We start from the raw sequence: 14,471 nt of genomic DNA on the forward strand, positions 1-14,471 counted from the left end.
ACTTTCATTATCCATTACTTACAAGACTGTTATTAGTATATTTTGAATTTTACTTTATCTAGTTATTTCATTATTACTAATCCTAATAACCATGTACATATAAATCCCTCAAATATTATCAATGGCATCGCAGTTTCAAAAGGTTCAGTCGATGGGTACTACTAAGGCATACACATACAATCATCCACGACTGCCATGTCCTACTCGACCACGACCATAGCCACCACGACACCGACCACCATGATAACCTTTTCGCTTGGCACTATGATTGTGGAACCCAACCTCTACCACCACCTTCACCTCTATCTACATGTCACATACACATCACTTTCAATGCTTCTAAACCTGTTTCCGCTCTTCCAAGGATTACATCCAAATTCAGGGTAGTTTCTATTCTCTCCCTCTCTTTTAATCTTATGCTTATATTGCTATTATCTATCTCTGTACATTGAGGACAATGTACACCTTAAGTGTGGGGGGATATTTATGTGATTATCAGGAAATCCCTGAATTTTTTATCTTATCTTGTTCTTAAATAATTTTCTCATATCATTATTAGAGTAAATTCTAATTGATCTATGATTTTTATGGATATGTTTTGAATTAAACCATAGGTAATTGTGCATTAATTGTTTAAACTTTAAAAAATTAAGGAATCAAGCATGATAAGTTGACTTTTGAGAAATAAAATTGCTAGGTTGTTTCCCTGAATTGAGGTATTATCTTGAAGTTTTGAATTTACAGGATTGACATCAAATACCCATAATTTTTGTCAGATTTTGAGCCTTTTAGAGCATATATCTTTCTTGCTCATTGATTTTATTGGTTATGAGTGTGTCAACATTGATTTTTTATTCTAGAACTTACATTGATTATAGATGTCGAGACCACACCTTTGATTTGATATACGAAAATGATAAAGTCACCTAGGTTTTAACCCATCTACCCCATAAAAAGCCTACCCATATAATTGACCCCTAGTGAACCCCTTTGAGCCTTAACTATTATTTCTTGAATTCTTCCCTTAATATTAATCCATAACTTAACCCTTTTTGATTCATTAAGAATTTTTCCTTTTTTATTGACTTTTTTTATCAAGATTTAATTTGATTAGTTACCTATTTCTTTTTCATTCATTCCAGTTGCTGAATTAATTCTCATTATGTATGTTCCATTATTTGTTCTTATTCCTAAATAATAATAAAAAAGACGTATATTTATATTCATACAATTACATATTGTTCTAAAGAGATTGGATGAGTTAAAGTTGTTATGTTATGAAAAAGAAGCTCACATTTTTTTACTTTAGATAGTCCAAATTCTGGCACTCTCTTGTAATTCAGCACTTAGCCTCACTCTTCAAAATTTGGTAATTTAGTTAAATTAATCTCGATTCTAACCCTCTTTTTCAGCCTTTATCCATACCTTTAACCCAAGCCCCATTACAACCCTGTTAAAAACCTTTTGATTTGTGTATCATTTCATTATAGTGGTGGAGGTTTGATTTTCATGCAAGCCTATGGTAATAAATTTCCATGTTTGACTATTGAGTGCTTAATTATTAAACCCTAAACACTTTGAGTGATTTGAGTGAATCAATAGCGAGGATGTCAACCTTGTCATTTGGAATTAAAGGTAATTACTTAGATAAAGGGGGATACCTATAATTTTATGATTGAAATGCTCGATTTAGATTGTTTGAAACTTTAATGTTCTCATAGTTAAGCTCTTAACGTATGATTACTTATGGATTATTTCGAACATTATTAGTAAGAATTATAAGTTGAGAAGAACTTATTTTAATTGTGAGTTGAGGATTTTGCTTGAGGACAAGCAAATGCTTAAGTGTGGGGATATTTGATAAACCGTAAGATATACATATTTTTACCCCATGCTTGACATATTTATGGATAATTTTTCCTTGGTTTATTGAATTCGATGCTCCTAATCCTTTAATTTCATGTTTTATACTCAGGAGAACTTAGGATAGCAAAAAGAGCAAGAAACGGGCCAAAAACGGACAAATTGGGCCTAAATCAGTGTTGCACACGGCTTAGGTACTTCCACATGGGTAGACTAAGAACCAACTCAGTATTGCACACGGGCGTGGCACACAGCCATGTCCCTGTCGAGCCTAAGCCTAGTTCTATTTGAAAAATGGAACTTCTAAGAGTTTTGAAGCATTTTAAAGCCTATATAAACACCTTAGAAGAGGATTAGGGGGGACACATAGAGTTGGAGGCAGAAAATACTTGCAAATAGCCATCGGAATCACCTCAGAGCCAAGATCTACAGCAAGACTGAAGATTTCCATCCAATTTCCTAGAAGTTCTTTAGGATTTCTTTATGTTTTGTTGTTTTCCATTATTATTATGAACTAAACTCCCTAAATACCTAAGGGAGATGAACCCTATGACGAATCTTATTACTATTTGAATTATATGATAAAGACTTATTCTTATTCTTAATTGTGAGTTCTAAATTCTTGTTTTAATATTCCAGGGTATTAATTCAGGTTCTGATGTGCTTAATCAGTGGAGCCAAAGTCCCTGTTTAAGAGTAGATCATCCATAATCAATCGGAGTTGAATGCACTTCTAGAGATAGGACAACATAAATCTGCCGTATTAGAGTCAAATCTAATAAGGGAATCCATAGATCGAGTTAATGCGACAATAGGGGTTTTAATTAGAAAGGGATTTCAATTAATCAACCTAGAGTTAGTTGTTTTTAGTCTCGAAAGGGTTAATAACATAAATTAGGGATTTCTACAGAATAAGTCAAGTGAATAAATCATCTAAGTCAAAGGTAATAAGTGAAGTTTAAATGGATTTTTTCTTAGGTATTGTCTTCTCCATTGGTTTTTTTTAAAGTATTTTCCAACTTTCATCTCTGTCATAATCTTAGTTAAATTAGAAAATTAGTTTAGTTTAAAAACACACTTTAATTCTTAAGCTAGATAATAAAAATATAGTAATTACTAGTACTTTTAGTCCTTGTGGATATGATATTTCCTGTCTCACCATACTATACTACTGTTCGATATGTGCACTTGCCTTAAGTCGAATTTTTAGTTAGTTACATGACCATCAAGAACACACACACCTGATATACGCTTCCTATCAACCGATGTGCCTCAACTATCGTTTTGAACTTGATTCTGAAAAACTCAACAATGCTTCTACTAGAATCCGAATAGAAACGAGAACAAAAAAACACACTAACCTCCAACGAGACAAAAATCAACAATGGAATTGGAATAAAAGAAGTAAATCGAAGAATAAAAGAAAAGAATTTAAGAACGAAGGAAAAGAAAAGTGAAAGGATCCCCAAAAGAATTCGAAATTAGAAATTTGGGAGTAAGGGAGAGGGACAAATGTGAGAGAGGAAGAACATGAGGAATCCTTTGGAACAACCTCCTCTTTCTAATTAAAAAAATAAAATAAAAATAAATAAATGTTTAAAACTAAAAATAAAACTCAAATAAAATTAATTCCTCGCACTCACAAGAATTAGAACACAAGACCCAAAGGTAAACTATCACACCTACAACCACTAAATCAGCAAACTCATTCTAATACTAAAACACAAAAATAAACTTAATTGCTCAACCTACTCACTGACCCTAATCACAAGCCTCAAAACTTCTAACACCAAATTCCAGGGTGTTACACTTTCCAAGCAAAGAAAAAATGAAGCAAAATTGATCAACATCCTCCTCCATATTGATCAATAACCAAAGAAAGCACTGGACTTTTGGATTTGACAAATCCAATCCCTCCCGATTAAGTAGGCGACTTTCTTAGCTGAAAAAATTTGTTTCAGATCAGACTCCCAAATCAATTTATATCCAATACCTGATCTCAGTTTCACTCTTTCAATCAAATCCGTCAGCTGGTTAAGTAAATCAGATTAACGATGAAATCATCATATGTCTAATTATAACGCATTCCAAAGCCGACAATGTCGTATTACCCTTTAATCTTTGACCACAAGTTGTCTCATCTAGAGTATTTGTATCTCCAATAACCACAACTGGATTGTTCAATCGAGCCTTCTCGTCATTGACGACAGCAAGAACACCCGAGACTTCATCACCTTCGTCCACCTTCCTTGTCACCCTCCTCCTCCCCAAATGACGATTTCACTACCTCTGTAACAAGCTTTATGATCCGTCTGCACCTTGGTTATTGATTCAGATAACATGTTCCCAATTGATTCTGATGAAGATTCTTCTTGACTGCCGTTACTACAGCAACACTTATCAACAGACCAAGTATAGGAGTCAATCTCAACCACTCGCACTTCAAAGCTTTTACCTCCTACATTGAGTTCGATTATATCATCTATTCTATGCTCGTGGTCCGTAATGATCTGGATTCTACCTCTTATAAGTAAATCACCATTTTTAGTTTTGTAATCAAATCGAACAAACTTACCCCAGAGGTCCCTCTACTCCAAGCATGAGGTGGAATTCCATAGCAATTGAGCCAGGCTCTACGACTAACGCAACTCACCTCTTCATTCCATTGTTCGATCTTAAGGAACCATTTCTTTAGAGATTGAAATGTATCAATGTTATTAAATGATAAAATCACTGTCCTACCAGAGAGTCTGAAAACATCGACACCAGAGATCCCTTCAGAGTGAAGTTCCTCCACAAGGAATTAAGGATAGAGAAATCATCCTCAATCCAAATCGACGGTACAATGAATTAACCAGTTAAGTTTGACAGGATCAATAACTCCCTGCACCACTGATTTTGTGACTTCCACCTTCCACAAGCTAAATTAATAGCTGAAAAATGTGTCAGAATTATAGGAGAGCTCCAACCCTTCTTCTTGTCAAAATCAAATCGAATTTGAATCAATTGATGGTGGTGAACCGGTGAAAAATCGATTGATTAATGCTTTTGCTATCCTAACCCTTTCTTCATCTTCTTCCAAAGACATCCATTTTTCCATGCTTTCACTCTTTTCTCAAATTATGTCCAGTTAACGATAAAATCATCATCAATGCACAGTTAATTTATTGTGTGTTTAAGGATCATTCTTCCAAAACCATTCTGGGTTGGGCTTTGAATTATAAAATTTTGAGAAAATTAAAATGTAATTTTTTTATTAATGTAAAATTTTATAATTTCTCGAAAGACCAAACTACAAGATTCCCATTCTTGTAGGAGTCAGAAAAGAAATTTTAAATTTTCTATTTTTGGGTTCAATCATTATTTTAGTCCTTCTATTATGCTTAAATTTGAAATTTAGCTTATATATTTTAATTTGACATGATTTGATCTCTCTATTCTTATAATATCAATTGTTAGCCTAAAGAGTTAAGCTAAAATTTGGAATTTGATCAATTTACTTTAATTTGACATAATTTGATTTCTCAATTATTATAATGTTATTAGTAAGTCCAAATTGATAATATATTTAGTTATTACAGTTAAAATGAAAGGATGAAATTTGGGTATGATTGAATTTGGATTGGATTAATTTGAATTTCAAAACTTTTGCTTGATTAGGTTCATGTTAGTTTCAGGATTGGATCATTTAGGTTTGGGTATATTTCAAGTTCATGTTGCTTTGGATTATGATAATTTTGGGTTTGGATCTTTTTAAGTATTGTTTATTTAAGGTTTGAGTCATTTTGGTTACTTATTCGGGTCATTTCAAGTCTTAATCAATCTAGATTTCGACCAATTTAATTTTGGATTCAACATGCTAGTATCACTTATGATAAAATTAAGTTGAATATGATTTCAATTGGGGTTTATATTGGAGAAGCATTGCAATGGATCAATGAGCTTGTGATCTCTACCAAAGATTCAAATTTCTAATAATTGTTATTTAATCTTAGTTATTAATTATTTTTCTTGATAATTATTTAATGTTTTTTACAAAAAAAAAAACAATGCAGTATTATTATGAGTTAATTATACTGAATGTCAGGGAACTATTAGTAAATTTATATTTTGGTCACTTAATTTTAAAAAGTAATAAAATGGTCACTAAACAATTCGAAAGTTTTCATTCAGAACTATTCAATTTTCGATAACAATTTAATAGTATTTTGATAACTAATTCTTTTTATAATCACATATATGTTCCTCTGTTTTACCATATGAGATTAATTTTGTTTGGACTAAGGTAGTATTTAGGTAAAACTTTCCCGATAACAATAACTTCAAATTTCTAAATTAATCCAAATACATTAGAAAGAAGTTCCAATTACTTCCTCTAACCACTTATTGGATACACTTGAAATATAAAATATAAATAGTTTAATTATGCTCTCAATACATATAAACTTCAAACATTTGAAATTTAATTGTTCTACTTTTATTTTTCATGAATTATTTCCACCTATTTATCTAATTTGAAAATTGAAGTTCAAAATTGACAACTTAGTAATGTATTTCCATTAAATTTTAATATGTTGCATTTTAATGTTCAAAACTCAGATTTTTTAACCTATCAATTGGATTGTTAGAATTGAATGACCTGAATCCTTATTAAAAAAATACAGTGGTAAAATAAAATAAAATAAAAATAAAATCCATATAGAACTACACTTCTTTTATTTTATTTTAGAATAAGGTTTTTCAACCTTATTACACTTCATCTATTTGATATTGATTAAGATAAGGTGTTTCAACCTTAATACACTCCTTCTATTAGAATATGGTTTTACACGCCTATAAGTAGATATAGTCTACTCCTCTTATTTTAATTTGAATTCGACATAGTGAATTATATTCTTCTCTGCTCGTGGTGTTTTTTTCCCGAAAGGATTTCCACGTAAAAATTTGTGTGTTCTTTATTTTTCTTTCTCTTTTCTTTGCGATACATTGTCATTATCGACATTCTATTTTTCATATGGATTTTATTCAAATAAGTACAATGACTAAATTCCTAAAATCAAAATCAAAGAAATTAAATTTCAAAAATCCGAAATGAGTATAAATTTCCTTTTTATAACTTAGTCAAAACAACTATTATGGAAACATTCTTAACACATTAATGAGTCAAATGAATCAAATTAAGTTTAATTAAAAATAAAAAATTGAGTCAAATTAATTCTTCATTTCATTTGATATAATTTTTTCAATATCTTAATATGGAAACTGATTATACACTATATATGGCATGTTTATAAATCACATGTCCAAAAACAACCCTAAAAACTTAAAATTTTGTAATATATAAGCATCTCAAGCTAGTACATGTGAGTGCTTCAACTTAAAAAATGGCTATCTCATATGAATCCAACATGAACAATGTATATGCAGGTGTTACTGTTTTGCTTGTAGATGGTGATTCAACATGTCTCATTATCCTATCAAAGATGCTTAGAAGCTTTGGCTATAAAGGTGATTTCATTCATCACTTCTTTGACCTTAAAGAATTTGATATATTAGGTTAGGGATGAAAAAATAATACGAATCCGTCGGGTTTTGACCTTACCTGACCATATTGGGAGATTTTTTTTCTTTTTTTGAAATTGAGTTTGGGGATGAGATTGAGTGAGTGGGCTTTTGCTCAAAAGTTTTTAGTTCAGGTCGAATCAGGTTTAGATCAAGCATACATCTCTTCTTTGATCCTGAATTAGGTAGATGTTTGGACACGCTAGTTTAAGAGGGGAAATCTAGAAATGTTTCTTAGGAGTGGTTGAAATTTAATTATAAATTTTTTAAAGGTCAAAATATAATTTTATCATTTAAGGACCAATTTTTTTTCAATTGTAGGGCTAAAGTGCAGTTTTACCATATACTATTTTGTGATTTCATTATTTATGAGAAGACTGAATTTACAATTTTCTTTTTTGGGGGGGGGGGGGAAGGCGGCTACCTACCCCTTAAATTCGCCCCTAAGGATGGTAAATTAGTCTAAATACATTGAGTTTCCTCCCAACCTAATATCAAAAGAAAGATTTGGGGATAGTGCCGATGGATTTTCAACTATTTTTTTTAGTTCAGGTCGGGTTTAGATCAAACATGCATTGTCTTACTGGATAAATTTATTAAAATATCCTTTTTTAACATTTTAACTTTTTTTTTATATATTTTAATTATTTATAATTAAAATCTATTATTAGATTTTATAATATGTATTCTATTTAAGGTTAAAATGTGCTTTTAGTCCTTGTATAGAATTTGAGATTTGTTTCGTAACTTTAGAAGTTAAAAATTCAATCCTCCTACTTTTTCAATTTAAAAATCATAGTCCTATCATTATCATTAAGAAGTAGTTTCTATTAACAAGTTTATTTTCTATCAATCATATGTGATGTCATATAAGGATAGCTTCATTAAATTTGCAAGTTGATAAATTTTGAAAAAAAAATAATTACAATTTTATTGATTGGATCGAGATTTTTAAATAACAAAGTAGTACGACTTTTTTTTATCTTTTTAAGTATAAGGACTAAATCAATATAATTAAAAAATTTAATATTTCAAGATAGGTTAGTTAAAATTCAAGGAATATTTTTTTCGAGATCGAGTTCAAGTATTAAAATTTTAACTAAAAACACATTCTTAGATAAAAAAATCAAGTTAGGGTCAAGGAAATAAAAAATCAATGATGTTTAAATCAAACCGATTGGACCAAGAACCGGTTGAGGTATCTATTTGGAGATCATTTGACCAGTTGAACCTCAAACCAATACGAATTAGTTGAACAAAAAAAAAATTTATGAATTTTTAATGTTTTTTAATGGGTTCAATTGGACCCATCGATTTGATCCAATCGGTGAATCGATGGCCTAACCGATTCGACCACCAATATCTTAAAAACTTTGCACAAAACCGACCCCTTGTCTTTCCTATGCAACTTATTAATCACTTTATATACTAAAACATTTTTGTCCCTTTACAGTGGTGACAACTAAACAAGCAACAGATGCACTTTGCATCATACGTGATCAACAACACAAAATTGACCTTGTCCTAATGGAAGCTTGCCTCCATGATATGGATAAATATGAGCTACTTGAGACCATAAGGAACATATCTAGCATTCCTATTATTGGTAAGTACTTGCCTTTTAATTACCTGTTTTTATTAAGAATTAATATTTGATACACTGTCAATGGAGTTTTTAGACTCTACAATTAAATTCAAAGGATTGACAAGTGTCTTATAAGGGTTTAGTAAAATATTAAAAAAATAAGTATTTAAAAAAAGAGACATGAAAATTTTTTAAAGCTGATTGTGGAATAAAAAAATTACACTGTCAATGTATCAAACATTAACCCTTTTATTAATCTATATGAACTTTTTTATGGCATCTATTATGCAGTCATGTCGACCGATTATGATAGGAATTCCGTGCTAGGTAGCCTCTTCAAAGGTGCAACGTTGCACCTTGAGAAACCAATCACCATGGATGACATTAAGAACCTATGGCAATTTACATTAATTAAGGGACAGGAAATTAATGTACCGATTGTTGAAGCTAAAAGTTGTATCAAGGAGGTACAATCAATGGAGAGTGCGTTGGGTGTTGTCGTTGATGGGAGGCGGAATCTTCGGGATGAGAAAAGGAAACGACCACTCGAAGTGGAGAATGATAAGGAGGGAGATAATTGTGATCAAGGTTCTTCAACTCTAAAGAAGCCAAAGCTAATTTGGACTAATGAGCTACACAATAGGTTCCTCCAAGCTATTGACATGCTTGGTAGTGAAGGTATGTTTCTAGACTAGAATTCTATAAATTTGATTTTTACACTTGTTACAAGTCTATTCTTTTCGAAAAAGGTTTCAAAGTGTCGTATATTTGGAGCCAACATACCCTCAATGAATTAGAATTTCTCAAAGTCAAGTTGAGGTTTTGTCTCTCAACTTTGCGAGCCCGAGTTCCTAAGGCAATAAATTCAATAGAGTAAAAGTGTCGCATTAGATCGGGTCGTGTGTGGTCTACATAGGTAAAAGTAATATAAATATTTTTAGAAATTTCAAAGAAAATAATATGGGTCGACCTAAAATAGGCTTAGATTAGCCATTTACAAATATAGTTGGGCTTAGGCAAAATTTTAGGCCCATGCTTTGAGTTGGACCAGACTTAGGCAAGCTTAAAGTGTGCTAAGTTCATACTTAAACTCGACTTGGCCCATAAGCACTTAACCCTTAAATAAGCAATTAAGGGCACATATGCTACCACTAAAGGGCAAGAGTTCAAAATTTACCAAGTGCGGATGCTCTCATCCCCTTGGTAGATAGTTGTGCACCATGCACAACTTGATTAAACAAGGCACTCCCATGCTGTTGAACCCACCATGTCAAACATTTAAGCTTTTCGTGGGATATAAAACCCGACCCGACTTTAGGACAAATTCCAAGCCATTGAATGATTCATTGACTCCAAATGCCTCAACAAATCTATATTGAACTATTGATTATAATGACAACCGGTCTCTATAATTATCATCTTCTTTGTTTTTTGTTAGCTTATCCAAAGAAAATACTTCAGGTTATGAATGTCACTGGATTGAGGAAAGAAAATGTTTCAAGCCATTTGCAGGTTTGTCCTTATCAATACAATGTAAATCCTTCTTTGTATTATTAAATTTAATTACTTTAATTGGTCCCATTCAATTGCATTCAATTATATTGCTACAAGCAATATCATGCTTCAAAATCAGTTCGGTGATTGAACCAGTCAAGTTATCAGATTTTGATTCACTCGATTTAATTTATTTGACAATTGATTTGATCAATCCAATATTTAAAAAAAATACTTTTATTTTTTGGGTAAACTACATCTTGAGAAGATGCAAAATGATCATTAAATTATTTGAAAGTTTTCATTTAAGTCATTGAACTATTCAAAAGTTTTTATCTAAGTCATTAGGCTATTGAGTTATATATATATATAAAGCCCAACAAGCAAGCTCCTAGTAATGATTTGAGAATCAATATAGTGCAAATAAAAAAAGTCATACGACAATGATTTTAACAGCCAATGACTTGAATAAAAACTTTTAAATAGTTCAATGATCCTTTTTTTTTTAAGTTTAGTGATCAAAATATAAATTTACTAATAGTTTAATGACCTTGGATGTATTTCCACTTTTTTGGATTTAAGTTGAATTTGGGGTGGTTGGTTGGTGAGTTTAGGGCTGGTTTTTTTATTTATATTTTTATTAGATTAACTTTTTTTTTAGGATTTGGGCTAGTCGGATTAATTAGTGAGTTTAGAGATAAACTTTTTTTTCATTGATTCAATCAATTTTTATTCATGATTCAACTAGTTTAATCCCTTTCTTTAAATTCTTACCTCAATCAATCTAATCCGCAATAAGATTTACTTTAATGTTCATTTTTCAGAAACATCGTCTCTTATTGAAACGCCAACAAGAAGCAATTCAAAACACCATAAGCTCCACTGTATCACAAGCAGCATCGCATCATGCCTTGTCTGAATTCAGTCCAAGAAATGGGTTTCATCGTTTTACAGACACAGCACAAACAACGTCAGTTGCAGAACAACATGGTTATATCAATGATCTGGTTCAAGACAATCTTAATGGTTAAAGTACCTTTTACGCAATGGAAGATCATGGTTTATGGTAGACCCATCAATTTTCAATTTGTTCATAGAGAATTTGGTGCAAAGGGAAAGTCAACTATTAAATATATATATTTAATGACAACATGCATGTAGTAATCAAATGATCAAGACTTTGATTTAAGCAAAAAAACAGATTTAAAATAATTGCAAAGTGTGATGTATGGTAGAAATTAATAAATATTGTAAGGAAAATGGGGCGTGTTGAGCAAGGTAAGCATTTGTAATAATATTAGAAAATGAAAACTATCATTAGTAAGCAAAGCAACATTCACAAATGGAAAAAAAATAATATATTATTTGATATACGAGTTTGGTTTAATATTAGATTTAGTATTTAGATTTGATTTCAATGTTTCTTTTTGTTCATTTTGATATTTAAGTTTTTTTTTATTTCAATTGTTATCTGAATTTGATTTTAATATTCAATTTGATAGTTGAGTTATTTTTTGTCCCAATTAAGTAACTATGTGTTTAGAGAACATGTGTCAAATATTCATTGAGTCACATAATGTGATTTGGTCTAGATATCAAATTGAACATTAAAACCTGATAACAAAATGAAACACACAAAGTATCAAATCGAACATTGAAGCAGAAATCAAGAACCAAATGATGTATAATTCAATTTTGTATCTGAGTTTGACTTCAATGTACACTTCAGCACCTAAGTTTTTTTTAATTTGATATTTTCTTGTTTCCCACTTAAGCACTTGAATTTGATTTTAATGTTTAATTCGATACTTGAAGGTTTTTTTTTCTAATTAAGTAGTTATGTTCTTTAACTATCACCCGTGCATCAAATATTCATTAGCTCACATAATAGAGTTTGGTAGTTTAATCTTGATATCAAAGTAAACATTGAATATTGAAACCAAAGTAAAATATTAATCTTTTGGAACAAAGAAGAATAACCCAAAATTTTTAGACAAATTCTATTGATAATAAAGCAGCAGACCATGAGATTATATACCTTGAAATTGAAACAAACAATCTTATAAAATAATCTGAATAAATGTTATATATATATTATATCCAGTTTTACTTTTTATTATAATCAATTCTCTGGAATTTTGGTGCCAGAAACTGACTTTTCCCCCAGTTTGCCTTCAAACATGTCTTAATCTGGTAAAATCCTGATTTGGGTCTTCGTTGTTAGTTTCTGTCTTTCTTTATTTGTATGTTAATCTGGTTTTTGTTTGGTCTTGAATTTGTCACTGTATATTGGTTGGTTTTCGGGAGCTGTTTTCTTTCTTCTTTTTTTAGAAACAGGACAGTTAAAAAGATGATGACTTCGGGCATGAATTTGATCACAACTGCTATTGCTTTTGCAACGAGTGTTATTTTTATTGTGTTTATTTGTTCAAGAATAATTTGTGGGAGGATTCGAGGGTCTCAATCTAGACAAATGTTTCACAGACAGTCCGAGATTGATCTTCAACAGGTATATTTCATTCTCTCAACTGAAACTTTTTTCTGTTCTTGTCAGAAAAAGAACAAATTTGTCAATTTGTGCCATGGAAATGTTCACTTGATTGCTTTTGATGTTGTCATAGAACCAATTCATGTAGAAAACAATATATCGAGTGAATTAGTCCTAAGTTTTCTTTACATTCTGTTAGCAGAAGATTCCACATTAATTTATATTTTAATAGTTTTCAAAATGATTAAATTAAAATTTTAACCTTTTTAGAAAGCCATCATATCAAGTAGATTCGACTCATTGATCCTTCTATCCTTGTGTTACTCTATCTAGACCAGTTAGGATAGGTCACCAACCTACAAATGCCCCTGCGTAACGTCACATGATACCTCGAGACAAATAAAGACGTAAGGTAATCCTAAAAATACCCAACTTTCCAGCCTAATCGAGCCACCACCGTTCCTCTAACGACTTTCTACCATCTCCAACTATCGTACGGTTGAACCGTCGTAAGACATCACCACCTCATTTGTGTATCAACACCAGTCTAATGGGTAGGGGAAAAAGGTTTCTACAAATAGGCACTAGACCTGATTGAGCTTCGGGTTTTTCACTTCCATTTTTTTTCAGGCAGAAGAACAGATTAGAGGGCTTGAACCAGTTGTAGTAGCTACAATACCCACCTTAAGGTTCAACAGTGAGACATTCACTTCCATTGAAGATACACAGTAAGTACAACCACCCTTTACATTCCATTACGTACATTTCAACAATGGAACATTCATTTTATTACATTCCATTAAGGTTGTCTGCATTTGGTTTTCTTTATACAGATGCTCCATATATTTAGGCGACTACCAAGAGAAACAGGTGCTCAGAATCATGCCTAAATGTGGCCACAACTTTCATCTGTCTTGCATTGACCTATGGATAAGAAAACAATCCACTTGTCCTGTCTGTCGTTTACCTTTGCAGGACATTGGTGAAACAAAACAAATGAGAGCTGCAACATTTAGGACAATGATTACATTACCAAGTCCTCAATGTTCATCATCTTCTACAAATCCAGACATGAATACGTGAAATTTTATTGAAAGAACCAAGGTTTTTTTGCATTAGATTCTTCTTCGTAACCAACAAAGGGTGGTTGCTGGGATTTTATTTTGTATATAAATTTCCATAACCTTGTGAGAAAAATGTATATAACTCAATTGGGCCAATAAAATTTGGATTTGAATAGAATTAATTCAAGTTTTAAAATTTTTAATTATTTTATATTTGGGCCTGTCGAAATCTTTTTTTGAAATCGACTTTTTATTTAAAAAAAATAAAAATGAAGTTGCCACCAATCACTCTTAGGAGATGTGATTGGGTCACCTCGTAATTTAATCGTTTTAATAAAAAGTTTGATTTATTAAAACAATTTTTTCAGTCTACAAAAATCCAGAAAATGGGTTCGGGAGTCGGCAACGTATGAGG

The 14,471-nt window shown here is 31.3% G+C and overlaps 2 protein-coding genes across 2 annotated transcripts; both read left to right on the forward strand.

The window, feature by feature from the left end:
* The first annotated feature begins 7,247 nt into the window (after positions 1-7,247).
* Positions 7,248-11,535, forward strand: LOC107919491 (two-component response regulator ARR1). The gene is made up of 5 exons (XM_016848947.1): positions 7,248-7,371; positions 8,879-9,031; positions 9,302-9,688; positions 10,449-10,522; positions 11,329-11,535. Exons 1-5 carry the CDS (start codon positions 7,248-7,250, stop codon positions 11,533-11,535), a joined length of 945 nt encoding a protein of 314 aa, XP_016704436.1.
* Positions 11,536-12,598: 1,063 nt separating this feature from the next.
* Positions 12,599-14,223, forward strand: LOC107938590 (RING-H2 finger protein ATL64). Its single transcript, XM_016871807.1, has 3 exons — positions 12,599-13,013; positions 13,623-13,720; positions 13,826-14,223. The coding sequence occupies exons 1-3, from the start codon at positions 12,750-12,752 to the stop codon at positions 14,073-14,075; spliced, it is 612 nt and encodes a 203-aa protein (XP_016727296.1). The 5' UTR covers positions 12,599-12,749; the 3' UTR covers positions 14,076-14,223.
* Positions 14,224-14,471: the final 248 nt, after the last annotated feature.

This window comes from Gossypium hirsutum, chromosome A12 (assembly GCF_007990345.1).
Source record: "Gossypium hirsutum isolate 1008001.06 chromosome A12, Gossypium_hirsutum_v2.1, whole genome shotgun sequence".
Lineage (NCBI taxonomy): Eukaryota > Viridiplantae > Streptophyta > Magnoliopsida > Malvales > Malvaceae > Gossypium > Gossypium hirsutum.